The 21,391-nt window shown below is 38.9% G+C and overlaps 1 protein-coding gene across 9 annotated transcripts in view; it reads right to left on the bottom strand.

Moving 5' to 3' along the window:
* Positions 1-21,391, bottom strand: part of POLR3B (RNA polymerase III subunit B) — an 82,481-nt gene that overhangs the window by 47,068 nt on the left and 14,022 nt on the right. For all 9 annotated transcript variants that reach the window (XR_014228014.1, XR_014228015.1, XR_014228016.1 and 6 more), the window contains 7 exons: positions 21,145-21,253; positions 13,229-13,351; positions 11,581-11,697; positions 10,937-11,071; positions 6,702-6,863; positions 3,225-3,425; positions 1,975-2,137 (listed from right to left, as the gene is read on the bottom strand). Coding sequence is in view for 5 of the 9 variants with exons in the window: in XM_082310145.1 (XP_082166271.1) it covers positions 1,975-2,137; positions 3,225-3,425; positions 6,702-6,863; positions 10,937-11,071; positions 11,581-11,697; positions 13,229-13,351; positions 21,145-21,253 (1,010 nt within the window). In the remaining 4 variants the exon portion in view is untranslated. The remainder of the gene's footprint in view (positions 1-1,974; positions 2,138-3,224; positions 3,426-6,701; positions 6,864-10,936; positions 11,072-11,580; positions 11,698-13,228; positions 13,352-21,144; positions 21,254-21,391) is intronic.

The raw sequence follows: 21,391 nt of genomic DNA, 5'->3' as shown, positions 1-21,391 counted from the left end.
GAATAAATTCATGGTGCACTCTTTGCATATCCGGAACTCTATTTACAAATTCTGAACACATCTAGCATGCATAGAAGTACTTCCTACTTCTTGCAAATAATAAGAGTTGTCATAAAATTTCCCTTTTCTGACATGCATAAGAATTGGCTCTTTTTTTTCTCTCAGTAAACATAAAAAAAAGCATCAGAATTTCACAGGTCATCTATCTGTTTGCCTCCAAATAGCTTCAGAACCAAATGGTGTGCTTCATCCAGCTTTCTTCAAATATGCTCCTGCTTAGGTGCCCATTCACCAATTAGTATACAAGCAAACAACACTTCCAAAGCCTGCAATTTCACCTGTTCTTAAATGGATTCAAGCTTTCCAAGAACAGACCGAGGAACTGTCCTGCTGTCTTGTCAGAAATTTTAGAAAGACCTGATGTTTTTGATATATGTGATCACTCAAAACAGCACCAGAATTCCTCCTTCAGGAACTTAGCTCAACAAGCTATTGCTATCTTAGCAGGGCACTTTAACACATATTTAAGTATTCTGATGCATGATGAACAAACAAGAGTAAAATTCATTTAAAGAGTCACCTGACCAAAGTCATCTTAATATATAAAACAAAAATAAGTATGTTGTCATTTTAAACAAAACTTTAAAGAAGGAGACAAATCATTATAGTTTAGAGAGTTTATGACAATACAAAGGTCTTTATAGCTTAAAGGATATGTCCGTAACAGATTTTCTGCCCTCTTAGGTCACAGGTTTAAATTAATCAAGTCAGCCATCCACAAGCCTGAAATTTTTTTATGGATCAAACCCACAAACTAGTAGATTGAGCACTAAATTGTTTTGCCTCACTTAGTACTAGATCATCTGCGTTTGGGAACATAACTATCTTGTTCCATACCACAGATTGAGCTTGTGAAAGAAGAGTCCAATATTTCTGCTCTGCACTCCCCTTTGGACCATAAAACCAGACAAAAAAGTGTGCATGTGGTTTCACTGAACCTTATCTTTAACATACTGCTACAGAAAAGCAGAGCAAAGGAATGCAGATTGGTCAAGTGTTGCTTTTATGTTACTGGGAAAAGGCAGGATTCAAGAACAACTGCTGTTTAATTCAAAGGTAAATGGAGAACTTATTCATGGTGACAGACATTAAATACTAGTCCCTGGAAGTGGATGCTGTTGACAAAAGGTTATGTTTAAATCACAGTTGTAGTTTTTAAAATGTCAATATTTTGCAATCTGATATCATAGTACCTGTTGATTTAGAAACGCTAAAAGATCAGTTGTAAACGGAACGTAAGCGTGCGGATGCAAAGCACATATGCCAAATCATCCCTTTAACAAAGAAAAGAGGCCTGTTTTCCAAGGTCTATTTTTTTCTAAAGCAAGCTGCCCTTTAAAAGGTAGTTTTAAAGAGAATAGCATTGCTAAACTTTGCAAACAACTGATGTTTCCTTTGTGTTTTTAAAGGCAATTGCAGGAATATATATAAAAATACATAAAGATTACAGTAAAATTAAATACTTTCTGTGAATGAAGCTCTGAATTTGCAAATTTAAGTTATTACAAATTTAGCAGTGTTTTATTCTCTTTTAAAAGTACTTTATGAATGGTACCTCATTTGGTGAATGCCTGAAAAAACAATCAATCAAACAAATCTGTAATAGAATGTACATATTTTTCTGCCTATTTATGCAAGTGTGCTTAAAAACAGCACTGAAATTTGAAAAAGCTTCAATTTCCCAGCTACACACATCTGCAGTCAAAGTTCTGAGGATGCAACTTCAGATAACTAAGTGCCATCATCTGGCCTGTCTACTCTGCCTAACCCTATCAAAGTATTTATAGATGACATTATCTACACATGGAAAACAGCATCTGTGGTTGACTGTGCTCCAAAAACTGTTGGAGGTTTTCCGAAGCCTAACTTTCCATCAGCAACAAATCAGAGTGAGACTGCTGACAATTTACATACCATTAAGGAAAACAAGGAACACATTTGGATATGAAAGTTCTTCACCACAAAGCAAGTTGACATCTTCAACTCCAAGATTACTGGCTAATTTAATAATCGGGCCATCCTCCATATCCGTAGTAATATGAGTCATGAGTGCAAGGTTTTTAACCAAACCACAAGCCTAAAATAAAAAAAATACATCTTTTATCCATTTTATTCCAAAGTATTAATACTACACATATCTTTTTCTTCCAAAACTGTACTTAGGAACAAGAAAAAAAAGTCAAAGTATAAAGTGAAAGAAATGAAACAAATTAACTACACTGAAAATTAGAAGAGAAAAAGGAAGAATTTTCTATATCACACTGAAATGTAATGTTCTAGCATTTACAAGCTAACAAAAAATATAGGTGATGAAGTTGTAGTTCTTAAGTTATCCCACTATGTATAACCCTGTATTTCTCTCTTCAAAGCAACAGCTACTTAGAAGCATAATGGAAATACAAAATCAGTTTATTTATCAATTTGCCAGATATCCTGTGTGTCCTAACACAAACTTTAACATTTTAAAATGAAAAATATCCAGGTATTTTATACAGTGCAATTTTATTTCAGCTGCTTAATGAGACTAGCTCATATTGACTACATATTTATGCCAGAAGGTTCAGAGTTCCCCCAGCACTTTCTGTTCAGGGGAAAAAAAGAAAAAAAAGAAAAACAACAACAACAACAGACTGTCAGCATCAATTGTTTGGTTGAAATAGCTGGATGATGTCTTTAAAGTAAAACATACAAAGGTGTTTTTCTTCTTCAAGCTACAGGCTAAAGCTGTTTCTGTAATAATAATATAAGCTTCTAGAAAAAATGCGGGTTGACGCTGCAACTTCAAAACAGAACATTTATTACAGAGCAAAGGGATAAGGATTTAGGACTTCTCTCTTTCTGCTCTGATCAAAAGAGAGCAAGTAGCTCTGCTGCAAAAGTGGGAGGCCTCATGTCATTCTCATACAGCCAAACGATTTCTGAACAGTTTCCACCCAATCCACTCAGGCAGGAGAAAAAAGGCAACAGAGTAAGGAGGACTAGGATGTAAATAGGCGGGATGTGAGAAGACACACAAGTTGTGTTATCAGGCTGAGGATAATTTATCTCTCCAGAAACCTCCTCATCAGAATTCTTCCTCTGATGGAGGATCACCTGCTTCAAAATAAACAGTGTCTCCATTCCTCAGGACAAGAAATACTGAAAGCAAAATAGACGTTCTTCACCTCTCCTTCAGGAGTGTCAGATGGGCAGAGCATCCCCCACTGAGATGGCTGCAGTGACCGAGGACCACTCACTTTCCTTGTCTTTTCAAACTGAGAAGAGATTCTAGTCATCATTCCCAGAGCAGATATATAAGACAAGCGGGACAATACTTGCGTCACACCTTGGCGGTCCATTTTGAATCTCTTCAGAGACCAATTTCCCTGTAGAATAAAATGAACATTTCAAAAAAGTTATTGCAGTTCATCCCTGTCTTGACACTACGTGTCTTTTTTTAGTATCTAGACAGAATGATATCTGAGGAGCTTTGCACAGCAAATGTTGCCCATTTATAGAAAACAACTTTCTAATTACCTATCTGCATATAAACTATTAGTTACAACATACTTGTACTAAGTATTAAAAAAAGTTGAAACAAAAGAACTGCTCTTTCAGATGAGAGGATACCTTTGCTATTATATATTCAATCACACAAAGATTCTTCATCATCTGTCCCTCACAGGTAAATCACTACTCAAATTTAGCTAAATTAAATTATTTTCTGTTCTCCCGTTATAGCTTTTTTCCGAGTATTTAAAAAAAAGGTATTTTGAGTGAAATACACTTTTACGATAGATCCCACAAACTTTCAGTTCTGCCTTTTTTGTGACTTGTTATTTTTGTAGGAAATGGGCATTTATGCTGGAGAAGTCTGACATCAAAGCCGCCTGTACTTTCTGGAAGCTTTTTGGTTTTAGAATCCAGAGGGAAAAGACTCACTGATGTGTCTTCTCACAGAAGAGGGTGGGGGGGTTAGGTCTATCCAACTTCTCTGGTACTATTACACCAAATATGAAATGCAAGATCCATGCATATGTCAGAGGTTTCATGTTTCAGGACTGTCACAGGCAGTATCACTTGAGGTTTTAATGAGGAGAACAGAGGAGTTCAGAGAATGTTCTAGGACACGATTATGTTTCCATGCCAAGCAGATTCAATAATCTCTACTGTAGGATCTTGAAATTTGGCGCTACAATTTTTGACTTCATGACATCTACTCCATATACAGTTCCCAGCACCTGAGTCAGTGGATGCATCAAGTTTCTCTCCCAGTTAGTACTATTTACTCCAGCCACCATGTTACTACTGGTCAGTCCAAAGGCAATGAAGATCTCAAAGGTAATGCTTTCCCAAGGACTGTCTTCTGCTAATTTCTGTTTTGATAAACTCAGTTCACCAATGCTAACAAATAATTTGAAGCTCACTTGCTGTACTACACTGAAATCCTTTCAGAGGGTGATTTGCTTGGCTTCTTTATTTATACATTAACAGCACAATCCCATTTTGTGATGAACAGCAAGAAACCACCACCCATCCGAATGATTTTGCTATTTGCTTCCATTGGAGAGACTATCAAATAGTCTGCAGAACCTCCCTTTTTTCTTTGTTACAGAAAGTGGGAAGACATAATGCCCATCAGTAAGTCAGTCAAAAGAAACCTGTTCAGTTGCTCAGCCTTCTCGGAAAGGGTTCACTCACCGACCATTTCATTCTTTAAGGACTGGGAGTTATCCGAATATAAGTGGAAAAATACAATAAAATGATTGCATCTGCAGTCTAAACTAGCATGTGGTTTCTTCTTTGCTGCCCAGAAGACTGTGAAATCTCAAAGACTGGAGGAAAGGGGAGGTAAAAACACTGCCTGGAGAAATAATATGAAAAATTCTTTGTGCTTTGGAAGTGACAGACTGGCTCCTTCAAAAGTTGTCCAAAAAACCCAAAACGGGGCCAGGGCTGTTGTGAGACCATCCCCCGTGGAGAACTTCCTACTGAAAACTCCTATGAACTGAAAGTTGCTCCCTCAGCGGCATCTGATGATTCTGCAGATGCTGAAATGTCCATTAGGCCTCTGGCATTACTGCCTGACCTACCCTCTCTTCTGGTATTTTCCAGGGTAAAAAGAAGACCTACAGCAAATATCACTGAACACCACTGTACAGTTGATGCAGTAGTGCTATGAATTCTTTTGCATGCTACTGGTGTATGAATCCGCTGAGTTATTTCATGCTCTTTGAGACTATCATTGAAGCATTCTGGTGAAATTGGAGATTGTCGTTTCCAAGAATGATTTTTATGGTATTTGCTTAATCTCTTGAATAGTATGCACTGGGCATTGTTCCTGAGAAATTATTTTCAATGCTTAAGAGCAGATGGTGTTTAACTGCTTATGTTACAGTAAAAAAACAGTCCAAAGATAGTGGAAGAAGGAAGACTTTACAATATGTACTGAATAGTTTGCAGATTTATCTCTGTCAGTCCAAATGGAAAAACTGGCACCGGCTAGAAGAAAGCACTAGCATTTAGAGAAACAAATCTGTCAATTGTTTTGGTTACGTGCACTGTAGAGATTTAACTACATTTGGGGCACTCATAAAATTAAATAGTGATAAGCTTTAACACTGGGATTTGTAAGTAACAGACTGTTGGTGGTTTTGGATGCAATTTGTGGAGTTAATTTTGTTTACAAGAACTGAAGAAAAACCTCAGTTTCATGCTAGGCAGAAAAGCCCTCTCAAGAGTTCCAAAGATTAAAAATTAAGTTGCACAATTTTTACCAGCTACTAAAATACTTAGACTAATCTAATTTCTTAAAAAATCATGGATTTCAAAGCCATTTACAAGCTAGTAGCTAGACTTCAGGAACCATCTCATAAATTACTCTTGCAGATGTGTGAGGTAAGAGACAAAGTTAGTAATTGTATTTTGTTCTTGTCCACTGGCACAAATGAAAATACCCATTCTAGTAGAAGGCAGACACAGGCTAAAATCTAACCAAGACAAATATTTAAAGTCTTAATTATGGGAGTTTTTTGCAATAATACAGCACGTAGCAGTTTTCCCTGTTAAATAGTTCAGTATCATTAGCAGAGAAGTACTAATTTCTATGCTGCAAATCTGCTCATACTAGCAACTTCACATGAATAAAAAGACACTGTCCTTAAAGAGCTCAAACTTCAGCTGCTTTTTTTTTTTTTCCCCTACCCATCCTCCCCCCATCAGTTGTCTTCTGTTCATGATGTTTTCCTGCTGTTTTTCAGCCACCTTTTGGACATATGATGTAACCTGATCCTAGCTAAATCCATATAATAAAAAATACTATGAACCACATAGTCAAGGAGAACCTAGAAGACAGCAAGTTGGATAAATACAAACATGATCACTATTTTAAATTTGCTTGTTTCTACCATTCCTTCACAAACACTAAAACATCACTTTGAAATAAATGGTGAAATAAAAAGTGGTTTGATGATTAATGATTCTTCAGTGAATTCCAAAAGCCCTGCCCATGACAGTTTTGCAATTTTAATCTACAAAGAATGTTAAATAGATTTGCTTTTATGACCAAAGATAGCAGATTAATCAGAACAAAATTTACACATTTCCATCATTCACTATGGTAGAAAAACTTCACGTAGTAGAATGAAAACAAAAATACTTACTGTGGAGATGGCATTGACCATGCCATTGGTGATTTGGTCTTGACGCATATGCTTCACTACATCAAACTGAGCTGCACGTTGCTTGGGGATTACCTGGTCAGCAATCTTTTTCAGTTCAGAGTTAAATTTTTTGAACAAATCTTCAAATAGAAGAGAAAGAAGCTGGAAATACAAAACAATTGGATTAAGGGAAAAAATTATACTTCTCCAGGTCTGGGAAATGGGGAGGGACGAGACAAGACACATGTTTAATATTTCTGCCTTTCTACTTCTTGTCAGTTAAAAAAATATCCTTTCTGTTTCTCAAATGATATTTTTCTCACAAGTTTTTGCCTTGTAAAGCAGCTAACTAAATTATAAGCTACGCTTTTCACTGGCATCACAAATGCATTTAAGAATAAAAAAATAACAAATAACACCTGGAAACTCAAGATAGACATCTGATTTGCAATAAAATGCTCCCGCTGGCCTTCATGGAGAGCAAGATCTTTGACAGTCTACTCTACAAGACATAAGGAACACTTAGTGTTCAGTCACTAAACTGTAAAACCAGCAATAACACACACTGTATGCTAACCTTTGACAAAAATGGAATCCTATTTCCACTCTGGACAGAGAGTTTTTGCTGAAAACTGGTTAAGTGGGTTTTTTTTAAACCTGGCCTTGGCATGAGAGGAAGGTGTTGTAGACCCTCTTTCCCTTCCTGATGGTTGCAATACCATTAACATTCACAATAACATTAACCTCTCACCACTATCAAAAGAAATCCAGTCACCTGCAACTCACCTGCGATGTCACAGCTCATTTATATCAGATTTCCAACAGAAATAAAAGCATCTTTTATGAAGCATCATATTAGGAAGGAGAACCCACTGGAGTCTCCCAACAACTAGATTATGAGGGAAGTACTTTAAAAGTAGGGAAAAAGTACAAGGAAGGAATGTGCACAGTTTTAAGATGTCTGATAGTCTTGTCAAATAAGAACTAGACTCTTTTGAGATCAATCATGGTATACATTTGAACTCAACAGGTCTGAGCAGGACTTAAACATTTAACAAAACATTTAATGGAACATTTAAAAAAATTCGCTCAGAAAATGTTTTCATATTTGATTTCTTGATCATAAAATTGCAAAATTCTCCTAATTCCACATGCCATAGGGATTATAAATATAAAGCCATGCCATTCTTCCTCTACTCTGAACTAATAAAGTAAATTACACCCCAAGTACGCGAACTTGCTGCTATTTGCCAGTCTGAAAAGTGTCATAGTTCGCTCATTTCACTCACAGACTCTCGGTCTGTAAGAGCTCTGACTATCTGGCAAAGCAGAATCTCAAAATAACCACATTATTTAGGTCAAGAGCAAGAGATTAAAGAAAAAGGATGGAATGCCAGTGATAATATTCAATGGATTTCATAGTTAGTCCAGGGCCTTTCAGCCTGCTTCAGACAGGAACACTAAAGAGCAAATTATATTTAAGAAAAAAAAATACTGACAGCTCATCAATTGATTTTCATTGAAAATCCTAAGAAAAATTAATAAAGAAGTTAAGCTGCTGAAATACAGTTTCACCAATTAGCTTAATGTCAGAGAATTCTAATTAGGCGCCTTGAGATTGCTATTTAGCGTTTAAGCCTTTAGAGTGCCAAATTCTCCCTTTCACACAAACTGGTTGCAAAATTAAAGACATTAGGCAGCCTTAATTATATTATCAGAACAGCTGGGATTAGGCAATCTCTGAAGTCAAGGCGGTATTCTTTTGTCACAGGGTAGAAATCCCTTGCTTTCCAGGGTGCCGGATTTTGGTGCTGTTCCATATCTCACCCATACAAAGCAAGCTGCATTAGAAACAAAAAAAAAAAATGAGGACAAAGAACAGAGTAATGCTTAGCAAATAATGAACACATTAAGGAAAGAGAAAAGGTAGGTGAAAAGATTAAGCCTGAAATCGGTAGGTTTTGCTAACACCTCAGCTGGCACCTGGCCTACCGAGCCTCTAGTGGCAGAAAGACTAAGAGAAAGCTCTGTAAACCAGCTTGGCTAGTGGATACAACTCTGTTATCTAAAGCTAAAGCACATTTCGTACTCTCTTGTCCCATGGGGTGTGAAATTAGCAGCTATTGTTTTCACACATTTTTATAAACACAATGCCTTTTATGTCTTTACATTGTTTAGACCGCTATGTTTTTCTTCTCACATGGGAAGCTTTTATTTTTTTTTCTTTATTCAAATTTTAAATCAACAGGATTTTTATTCCAGGAACATGCTGGTATTAAAAAAAACACTAACCATTTTATCCATGCAAACTTTAGCTAAACACAAACACTTAGAAACTGGCAAAAAATCTCTACACTTTTTAGTCTGTAATCCAATCAAATTAATATTACACTGATAACATGGCAGAGAGGAATTGAACTGTTCAGCTTGAAATGAGCTTTTAAAATATCACAAGGGAGCCAGAACTACTCTTAATCAAGTGTTACACCACCACACCACCCCCCGCATAGTTCTCCTTGATGTAGAAAAAATATGCATTGGCTTTGTTATGATGATCCTCTACATTTAAAACCTCTTCCCAGCTAATTTAAAACGACTTTGGTTGTCAACATCTGTGTAAGCAGAGGCCTTTTTCTTACAGCTTGTAGAAAACTTTTTACCTGCTCTACTTTCTGCCTCTAAAAATACTAGGAAAAAACAAACTACTCCTTCAACCCAGTTAAATAAGAACAATACGATGACAAAGCAACAACTAATTTTACTGATTACAGTCATACTGAACTACAGCAACAACATTACAGCAGAAACCAAATAAATCCATTACAGCTTAAAATATTTGCCCCATTAGAATATTGCACCAATGACCTCTTACTACTCCTTACACTTTAGAAATATGTTCTGCTTCACCACAGGAGTAAAAGTTTGATGAACAGTCAACATATTAAAGAAAGGACTTTTTTTTTTCCTAACAGATTAAGAGGGTTTTTTTTCCTTGTATTTGTGCTTAGAGTGTGTTCAAGAGCGTCATCTTAGTTTCCTCAGAAAACTAGGAAGCAAAGCACACGTTTTTACTCTGAAATGATTGTGCGCTCTGTGTGTGTGTTCACATGCCTGCATGGAGGACAGGGCAGGGTGGGAAGGAGAATAGGAGTATGAGACAATATGCAAGCGCACAGCTTCAAAAGTACAGTAAGATGACAATTCCCACTCGATACAAACAAAAAGGAACGGATATTGTTACTTGCGCTGGAACAGAAATCCCAATACAAATTATGTGGGGAGCAGAGACGCATAGTTTCTCCAACCTGGTGCATTATGTTTACTTGTCTGAATTTCTGATGCTTGATCAATAACCAGAGATGATACTGACTGCCAAAACTCCAACTTAAGTTAATATAGAGCACAGAAGTACAATCCTAATCTAAATTTGTTAATCAAATAACCACACATGGCAAGGAAAAATCCATGCCATGGTAACTAAGCAGTTCCTTCACCTGACAGGCAAATTCCCACTGCATTAGGAGAACGTAGTTTGGCCAAGAGCTGTGAACTGCCACACTCTCTGCAAGAGAACTGTGCCAGTCAGACACCTCAAAGCACTCCCTCCTTCGCAGCCCTTTGTTATTGCTTCTACATCCAGTGCCAAAATTCTGCAAGCAGAGAAGTCCATGCAATCCACTTTCATTAGTTGCTCAAGTTAACTTTAAACCACTTACTTTGCCAATTCATGCTAATCTAGAGGCTAGAAAGGCAGTTGACAACAAATAAACAATCTTATGGGCTTCTCCAAATTACAGGAGGTTTGAGTGGCTGTTCTGTGAGCTGCTACACAAGCTGAGTTCTCTATAGTGACACAGTCCGGACCTGATACGCAGGCACCTACTTGGTCTCAGTTTATTCCCTTACCCAGCTGCTTAGAGGGCGACACTGGAAGATGGATCTTACTGCTGCCTTCTTGGCACTATCAGTGTTATAATGGTACTAGAACTGATGCCGTATTTGCACTGCTCTGTCCTTTTATCTGCTATAAAGAGGCAATACAGAAGTGAGGATATAATTTATTAGTCTCAATCAGGGAAATGTATCTATAAGCCAACACAGAAAAGCCAACAAAAATAAAATGAGAGGAAAAACACTTCAATCAAGAAGACAGGGATGCTTCTTATTCTGCATCTTCTGAAAGCAGGTAGTAACAAAACCCCAAAAGAGCACTTCGCTCTGAAGTAAAAACTTACCTGCCCTGCCAACTCCAAACGTTTATTTCCATAGTAGTCTCTGTCATCTACTTTATTTTCTCCTTGAGCCAAAATTACTCTGCGTACCATCACTGCCGTGTATATGCACTTGGCACGAAAATTGAATTCCTTCACCTGTAAACAAAACAAACCAACCAACCAAAAAAAAAAAAACCAACGTAATGATGTTTCAGGATCAGTTCCTTAGTTCTTATTCAGACAAACATATCCATTTAAATCAATGGGTAATCTGGGCTGACTGAGGAGTTACAAAAGGGATTTGTGCACTTTACTTTCTTAAAAAATGTTAAAAGTAATATACATTAGCGACATTGAAACAGATAGTAAACGAAAACAAATCAGAATAAAGGTATAGGTGATGAGAATAATGTCCTGAACTAACAGCTGATACTGCCTGACTATGCAGGAAAAAAATGCATAGTATCACAAGTAGGTCAATGGTACAGCATTTCATAAACATAAAGATTACTTTTGACTCAATCCAAATCTTCCCCTATATTTTGAGGACGATTTAGTTTATCTCAGTTCCAAAGCAATGGAAGACATTTTTCCCTGCCAACAAAGCTCACACCATAAATAACCACACAAATTTACTCTAGTTTTTAAAAAAAAACATTACATACAAGAACATGGGTCAGAATAGTTGATGCTAGCAGCTCTCGTGCTTCTTCCATCTTTGTTTTCTTTGGGCCTCCCCACATCCTTTGCCTTCGTACTTTGTTTCCAATGTACTTCAATGCCTGTCAAGTGGGGGAATTGACTTGGGTTAATACCAGAATTGTAACCTATACAAATACATACACACACAGAGATCTGTATGTATTCCTCAGTCAGTGTAATCCCACTAGCCACAGATGGTACAAACTCCAAGCAGACCACAAAATACCAAACATGTAAGTGATGCTAATAAAAATATATTCTTGAAAATTGACACAATTGATTATAATTAAATATACATGTTGTTTATCATATGTTGATAACATTTAGAATGGGAAGTGGTGAAAGAGCATGATTACTACAATATTAAAAGAAAGGGGATTGCGGAGATATAGGAAAAAGGATTATATAAATTCCAAAGATATCTAGTTTATTTAATTTGATTTTTCAACTCCAGTTCTTTTGTGTATTTGCTAAGTTTCATTCAGATATTAAACCGTGAGGTGGCACTCACTGTTTAAACACTACTGCATGGCATCCGCATCTGTCTCCAAGAGTACACTGCAATGATTAATGGATTCTTACTCTCTTAGCAGTTGTCCAAGAAATGGAATCAATCTGCAGAATTCAGGGTCAGATGAGTCAAAGAAACTATCCAGGTCCACACAAGAAGTCCTGCCTGGAAATGAAGCCATGCCCCCTACTCCAAAGAATTACCCTCTCCACTAAATGACAGACTATTCTTTCCCTCTGTTACCTTCTTTCCCAAATAGCTAACTTTCTTTTCATTTCATTTGTCATTTCTTGCACAGAGTAACTTCTGTATTTCTGTTTTACTACTTTCCTGGCTGCTTCACTTTTCCCTGTGTTCCTCCAGCATCACCATTTTACTCTTCTGACTCTGAATAAGGAAGGCCTTCATGCTACCTCTAACCCTGAAAAGCCCCAAAAGATGCAAACTAGAAAGACGTTCACTTTACAACACTCAACATCACACATGGAAAGATTCAATAAAGTTTACAATGAAATAGCAGAAATAAGACTAATCTTCAAAAGTTTCTTCTAGCAGATTAATATGTACATGATGGAAATGCTGCCAGCAAAAATAGCCTGTGTTCTGGCTAATTAAAAAAGGACACATGAGCTGAAGAGAATTCTGGTGAGTCTTTTGCAGGATGGGGGGTGGCTATTATTCTGGGCTTTATACAAGAGATTAGAATTGGAGGAGAACATCTACTCATGATGAAATGGTCATGTTTACATGAATGGGGCTTCTGCGAAATGGGGCATGCAATTCCTTTGTAAAAAATGGGAATCGTCCTCAACAAAAAACCCTAATCTTCTGGGCATCACTACTTGTCACATACATTAAAACATAACCCTGGGCTTCTGAAAACAAAGTGTTTCTTGACTTTGGGGTTTTTTTTCCAGTTAGGCAATGAGAGCAAAGCCTCATTTTGGACAAGTCCTGCCCCCTTAAAAACCCTCAGCTTAAAATAACCCCCCAAAACAAACCTCAAAACACAAAGTGTATGTCGATTGCTGACGCAGCAAAGTGGTCAATACCCACCGTCTTTAGACTTTTATGGCCTCTGGCCATGTGAAAAAACACACCTGCATCTGTGTAAAAATCTGAGCTTTTTGGCATTCTTCCAGACTAGGAGCAAATGCAGCCATCACATGTTCCTCTGTGCCAATCATTTGTACAATCTCTTGGTCACTCTCAACACCCATGGCCTAGGAAAGAAGAAAAGACAGACATAGCACAGGCTTTATGTTAACTCACTGACATTTGCTTATGCTAATTTGGTATTGTTTGTCTGCATTACTACTAAGCAAGAGCTAGTTCTTCTCTAAGAAACTGTGCCATCTGGCACTGGCAGCACATATTCTAGCTATGGAAGAACGTTAAATGGAAATCTTGATAAGCAGCAGGAACACACACACACTTTTTGGAGAGCCTTGTTTTCTTCACTGACAGGAGTTAAATTCTGTGCTTTTTTCTTAAGAAAAAAAATAAATACCAGGTAATAACAACTCTACGTGTGTAACGATGAAAACCAAGTCAGAATCTACAATAAATAAAGGAAGGTGAAATTTCTTAAAAGATTACACATGGTCTCTTACCACAAGCAATTTTGCAAACTCAGCTGACTGTGATGCAGCACGTCCTATTTGAGAAACATTTACAATTTACCTCCTTTGCAGCTCTCCGCATTTAGAAGATGACTTCACTACACAATTCCACTTGAAAGCCATTCTATTATTTCACTGATCCTTGGACACCTTGTTAAACTTTATACTGCAGAAAAAGCTTAATAAACTAAGAAAGCGCTTAACAGGTTTAGAAAAATCTCTCTATCAATAAGTGTTTCAAGGTGGCAGCCAGCAGTGAAGGCCTTTGTGGATTCCAGATGGTGCTAAAGCTCCCCCCTTCACACATTTGCCTGGAGCTCTGCCATATCAAGAAATGGAATAATCTCACTAAACCTCTTCTGGCTGAGTTATAATATGTTTCTCAGAACTTTGTAAGGAAGTTACATTTTGCATTCATATTATTCTTCAAACTGCCTGCTACAAAGACCATTGTAAATAATGGCCTATGTAGACCCTAGTATTCTGGTTCTCATTAAAAACTGGCAGTGTCCCAAAAAGTCACATTTTCCTCAAAAATGCAGGAATACCTTTCCTTCTTATTGCCTTCATTGGGTGTCACTTTGCTTAACACCTACCTAACACTATCCCCTTGCAAAACTGTTGCTCTAATGGTGAAGTATCTAGATTTTTTCTCTTTTATTTCTTCTTTCTTTTTCAACAAAGAAGTGGTTGGTTGAAGTTCCTTTAACTTAAAACTCTGTCTCTTCACCTTGTGGTTTATTAGAAATTAAAAGCAGTGCAAAAGTAGCACACACCCATAACAGTATGAGAACATTCCTGTTTCGGCGCAAAGCACAGATCACAATTCCACCATCTCAGACAGACTTGAGTGCCAAATTAAGACACAGTTACTTCACCAGGTAAGCGTGTTTCATCATAGCTTGCTCCCACTAAGTAGTCACCCCTCTGATCTCAGGGCTCTTTTCAGAACCAGAATTTGCCCATGTGATATTACTGTAGTTCAGATCTCTGTTTTTCAAATATTATTACGCTTCCTCACTCTTTTAAATAAGGTCACACAGTAGTTAAAAAACCTCAGCAGAGAAGTTAACAAAATCCCTCATGACCTGAGAGCCAGACTCCTAAGAAAGTCCACAAAAGCATGAAAGCCTCACAGTAGTAATTTTCTATGTGTCTAGGACTTAACAGTTGACCAGCAAACCAGTTTAGGAACCACAACTAGATTGATACAATTATTGCGCTTAGCCTACAGAAGAACAAAATTTTATTGAGGGAAACTTTATACCATTCTAGGCATGTATACCAGGAATACATTTATCTAACGCACACCAAATGCAAGCTGATAATATATCACCCTATTTCTGTCCACCAGGTTAATTTTAGGATGGCAACCAGGTTGTAAGAGTCATGTAAAAAGTGAACAAAACAAGTCGGGGGAAAAAAAGTCAACCTGCAGTTTTACTATGTTCTTTCATCCATTAAAAAAACAGAAAGCCACAGTAAATTAAAGTGTGTTGATGATTTCTTCTAACTTGATGAATTCTCTGATCAAAAGTCTGACAAGAAGATGAGAATAGGACATATCATTATGCCCATGTAGATTTTCTAGTTGAAGTTTGTAGCAGCAAACTCACTTGAGAATTCTGAATTTCTGTGTGGGTAAGGTTGGGATCTGCCACCAAACAATATATGTTGTATCATTAGATAAGTGCAAATCGGGGGAAATTAATTTATGAGTAATGACTAAAAACTTAGGCAAATCACTGAAAAAGATGTGCTGATACAACAGCCTAAAAGTAGACCCATTTATTCCCCTCTGTACTCTGAACAATCACGGGCAGAGCTGCAGACACAAATCCACCTACATGCAACACTAACAGGGCAAGCAACAGGCACATGCTGGTATCAGATAGATTTGTAATTATAACACTTTCCTTTTTAGTAAATTTGGCCCCGATGTTGCACTTCTACTGAAAAAAAAAAAAAAAAAAAAAAGTACTCCAGAGTTAGCCTGTAACATCACTAGGATAGCAACAAAATATTCCTGGGTTGTTGCTTGTGTTACAGAAACACTGAGGACATGCAAAGTAGGAATGGGTCCTATGCTTAAAGTGCTCATGATCCCAGGACAAAGCTGAGGAAAAGGGAATTAACATAAAAGCAAAGCAGGAGCCAATATGTCTTGTTTATTTTTGATTGGAAGGCAATGTTACAAAGGGATAATTTGGGGGGGGGGGGGGAGTGGAGGGGAAAGAGACATTGCAAAGGGATAACTTAACAGTAGCAGTGAAAGGATGAGGAAGGAGACGGTGGCAGGCTGTCGAAGAATATGGTTGGAAGGCTAGTAGTCAATGGACACAAGACAGCCAAGTCAAAGCAAACATTCAGAATATTCAGATCATCCTGAGTTCAAGTGGGAGAAAGTGGTCCAACTGGGGTCAACCGCTTCCTAGGACTGGGGAGGTTCCTGTTGCCCAAAACGTGTGTGTGCACACGCGTGTGCGCACACACACACACGTGTACATATGAGAGAGTGTGCATGAGAGAGTGCAAGCCCAGCTCTTCCTCCCCCAGCTCGTGTCTTAATGATGATGTCTAGGCGTTTCCATGGCACGTCCCTAGAATGTAGTCCTGCAGTCCATCAGGCTAAATTACAGAATGGAGACAGGCAGATGACTGGATTAAAAAGATGTCAGGGAAGTTCAGGGTTGACATCACAGACAGAATTGGTCTGGAGCTTTCATAATTCAAAAGATACGAGCTATGAAACTGCAGCCATGGGAACCCGTAATTCTGCAGATCCAGTAAGACCATCATTCAGCTGTTCCTCTAGAGTTGCATCTTAACAGCTCCAAGACTAACACAGGTTTGTAAAAATGAAACTCGACCTGCTGTTCAAATCTTTTGCCGCAGGTCCTAGAGCGGCTCCTTATAGTTCCCACATAAACTAAAGATACTTCACCTAGCAATTCAGGTCGTAAAATTCAACTTTTAAGTCCCCCTAGGTTACTTATAATTCTCTTCCTTCCCCAGCTAATTTTGGTGCAGCATGCAACCTTCATTTACTTCAGCTCCCAGGACTCACTCAAGTCTACTGAATCAAGATCACAAACCCAAAAGAAAAATAGCCCTTACCTTAAAATGGATCTAGCTCCCTGCAATGTAGGGAGCTCCCTGCAAAAGCAGCAGCACCACCTCACCTGTGACCCTGGTGTTTTTCAGGACAGAAACATCCTTAAGTACTACCCGAATATTCCACACCTCCTCTAATGCTCATTGCTACCTAAAACTGTGCGAGCCCCCCAGGTAGAGTGTGCGTAGCTCATAGCCTGCATATTCAAAAAAGCCACTATGCACAGTTCACACAGCCCTATGATCTGTGCACAACTGACACACAGCTAAAACAAAGGTCTCCTGGGGTTGCAAGTCAACTCGGGACATCCTAAATACCATTTTGGTTGCATATGTATATTAAATAATGAAGCAGTGTTACACAGGAAGCAGGAAGCAAATTAGTTGTGTCTGTTTCCCATTACAAGGCAGTTAACAGTCCTTTAAAAACCTCAACAAATACATACTTTGGGCGCAAAACTGCCCCATTTATATCACTACCTCAAACAAAAAACTGCATTTACATATATAGAGGTTGCACAAATGCTTGTCACTTTCAAGAAGAAAGGTTAGGGGAGAAGTGTTTAAGCTAGCACAGCAACAAAGCACCAACTTGCCCACATCTGAAGAGCAGACACTTCAAGTCTGTCCTAGAATAGTGCCAAGACCATGCCTTTTGTAGCCTATCAAACTTCAGTTAGCTGTGGTCAATGTGCTAAACTTCACAAAACCGCAACTTACATGTGTTCAGCAGAACTAGCTGTTAAATCTCCGAATATGACAATCACAAAGATCCTTACAGGTCTGGATGGCAGAAAAGCAAAGCAGCAGAACAAGGTCATTCAAGCTTGCAGTTTAGAAGAGACTATGCGTAAAGATGCACTAGCAAGGCAGATGCTCCCTTTAGGGTGACTCTACGCAGCCCAGTCCCCCACCTATCCAGACCACGGGACCTTTAGATCCACACTCTTTCCACCCCTCCCCACAGCCTGTGCACCTGAGTTTCCTTCCTCACCATGAAAGAAAAGAAAGGATGGGGAACACTCTATGTTCAGGTCTTGCCCTAGCATGCAGCTAAGATGTGTCCGTGACTCATGCCTGAAACACAGAATTGCTCTTAGATTCTAGTTAAAGGGAGCTCTTTATGAATTTTAGACCTCAGCTCTGTCAGTGGCTGGTGTTTGTAATGCTCTCTACTTTACAGCCCTTGCTTTTGACAAAGATGTCTCGGGGATATTAGTACACTTCCACTTTACAGTTGCAGTAGCTTTAAATCCACATTAGATCACAGATCTCCAATACTTGCTTTCTTTTCTATGAAGTTACAATGATTTTCTGTACCCGATCTACATCTTAAATCATTTGCAGGAACACTGGGCCATTTAAAGCTACCGAGACTAGAAAGGCAATCCAAAATTACCCAACCTTCTCCCACTGACTCTCAGATAGTCCCTGACAAAACTGTCCCCTCTAGCTGGCCCATGCACTGGATAGCAGCCCTCTATCAACTGCTAGTCATTTTCTTAGTCAAAACACGGATGTCTGTGAAACATGGTTGCAGCCTGGATGCTGGTCTGCGAGGAAATGCAGAGCAACAGATTTTTGTCATTGCTTTCTCAGTTTATTTTTTTAATTGAAAATTATACAAGCAGTTGCTACAGTAAAAGTTAAGGATGTAAAGGCAATCAAAACTTCAGACCACAGATTGTCCATACAGCTTAACTTTGCCTCTTGCAGGTACATATCTCTACATTACAAGAAGCGGAACACTTACTAGTAATGAGGAAGACCCATGCTCCATGCCCAAGGCTTGAGTCTCAGCAGAAAGGAATTATTTTCACTGCTTCCTTTTCAACAAATCTCTTATGTATAACACCGCCATGTGAGAGAGCTGAGGCTACACAGGGATCCCTAAGTTAGGGATTTTCCAGTTTCAGGGCTATAGCATTTCCAACCTTGCTTCTAGTAGTTAAATACAATGAAGTAATACCACATTAGAGCAATGCCCAAGAAAGAAAGATCAGAGGCTGGTGTCTGACTAAGAATCATTGAAAAGACTATCTGGAATTTTTAGTTTCCAGCTGGAGACTCACTGAAAGTGGACAGAAGATCCCTGAAGTTCACATGTCATTAAAGGAAAGGTAAGGAAAATGACCCCTCATGAGTACAGTTAAGTGCCGGTCAAGAACGGAACATTCAGAATAGTTAAAGTGGATGCAGCTAATTTGCTACTGGATTAAATCAATATAAATCTTTGAAAAGCACTATGACCAAGAGCTTCTAACAACTGTAACCCCTTATTGAACAAATATATGAAAAATTATGCAACCTTATCTAGAATGTAAAAGATACACATAGGCAGGGGAATAATTATAGCAAGTATTGTCAGAAGGTGATCAAATAGTCAGCAAAATACTGCTTAAAAAAATACCCCAACAACCACCTACTCAGACTTAATAACCCAGAGCAGTTACTCTGCTGTGAGCAGGTATTTATCTATACCAGCAGGGGGTGACAAAATGTAATAAAAGTCTGTAAGTGAAGTGAAGGCAGAATCCAGCTGTTTGGTACTCGAGCAAATGGATTAAGAGCCACATTAACATTTTCCTGCAACAGAAAAGTTGTGAACTTAATCCTGACACTTTTATGTGCATTTCTGTCCACAAAGAATTTCTCAACCTCCTTTAACATTGGTCACTAAAACCAGATGATCTCCAACTACTCGAAGATATTAACTTAATCGGAGATAACAGACATTTGTTTCTCAGGCCTAAATCCAATTATTAAACTATTTTCTCGTACCAAATCCAAAGCAAGTCCTACAAGAAAACCGATTCTTACAACTCTCAATCAGCCAAAGAGCTGTGGCAATACAGAAAAGTCTGTAGTTGCCAACGCCACCAGATCAGCACTGCTGGCACAAACTGTTTGGATGATGTGAGCAAGTGCTGCCCTCTCCTGGCAATTTATTTCCTCGAGCGATTATCACCTCCCCAAACCTTCTGTGCTGTAAACCATTACACTGAAGACGAAAAGGGAGCTACAGGATTTACTTCTCTTGCTGGCTAGATCCAGTCAGAGGCATTTTTGTGCCATAAGGCACCTTCCCTGTGAACAGTGCCTCCAAGACTGCTGCCCAGTTTCCTTCAGCACATGCGCTGCACCAGGCTGCAAGCCTACAGGCAGCAGCGAAGCCTCCAGGACAGGAAGGAGTGAGCTACCAGCTGCTGGAGGACAGGTCTTAGCCCAAGGCCTGCCCATGCCCTGCCGTCTTCTCCAGCGGCCGGACCATGCGTGTCCACCCACCACCTCTACTGGCTGTAGCCCATGCATTCGATACCACAGACAGATGGCTACCAGCCTGCTTCCAGTCCTGTTGGGCAGCTAGGGAGTAATCGTTAGGTCTTCAGTTGTGTGCACCCTTGAGTGAATTAAAATGAAAGAGAGAAGCAGAGGGCGAAAGAAAGTAGTTCTGGCATTTTCACAGGCAACAATGGCCAAGGCATGACACTGTCACCAGCTCAGCTGGCAGGGCAAATGCTCCCTCATTCTTGCCCAGAATCAGTGGTGGATGCCTCTCACAGCCCTTTATCAGTCCCACCGGAGATCACCTCAAAGCTACGATGTCTGTCCATGCATTCACGGCACTGAAGATACTGGTGAGTGTTCCTGAATCAGGCAGAGCTCATTCACAGGGGAAGGTAGTAAACTGCCACAAAATGCGAGCCATTCCAGTAATTTTTAGTAGGTTTTAGGAATAGGTCTAAGAACTGCAAGATGTCCCCAAAGGGTATAAGTTTTGTTTACAGTTATGACTGGAAGTCATGCATAAGGAGCTCATGGCTATGTCATGTCCCTGGATCTGACACAAAGGGTGTTGAGCTACTCAGCAGTCCACAAGTTGGAGGTGAGGGCAGGGGGGACCTAAACCAGAAACAAAGACCCTTAACACAAGTTTGCAACATAGCTCATAACAAAAGAAACCAAAACCCTTCCGACTTTCTGTAGCAACAGGAGCACAGGCAGCAGTGCAGAGGGACCTTACACAGCAGTGAGGGGGTAGCAGGCATTTGTCTTGGCACAGCAATGCTCTCCTTGCAGAAAAACGCAGCACTGTGTCTCCTTTTTGCTGTACAATAAGGATGACTTCCCAGGGGAAAAAAGCGTGCATTCTGTAAGCCCTGCCACGTCCTTCTGTACGTATTAACTTCTGAGAGCTGCTGCCGATCTTCATTCTTGAGCTATAGCACAGCTTCCCCCCCCGCCTTTTTCTTTTTTTTCCAAACCAACAGTTGTATTACCTTAAATATGATAGCAATGGGAATATCTTCTGACAGAGTGTTGTGCCTCAGATAAAATCTTCCTTGTTTCACAACCATATTTGTTCTGCTCTTCTTCTCATGAGTGGAACTGAAGTTAAAAAAAACATATTATGTCCAACAAAAAGTTTGCACTGACACTCCTAGAAATCTTCTGTATAAAACTTATCAAGCTTGAGCAATCTTTCAGCTGAATTAATCTCACTTTCTCCTCTTTTAAAAATTATAT

Source organism: Platalea leucorodia (assembly GCF_965183815.1).
Source record: "Platalea leucorodia genome assembly, chromosome: 4".
NCBI lineage: Eukaryota > Metazoa > Chordata > Aves > Pelecaniformes > Threskiornithidae > Platalea > Platalea leucorodia.
The sequence above is the reverse complement of the archived record's forward strand: the minus strand, read 5'-3'. Positions and strand labels throughout refer to the sequence as shown.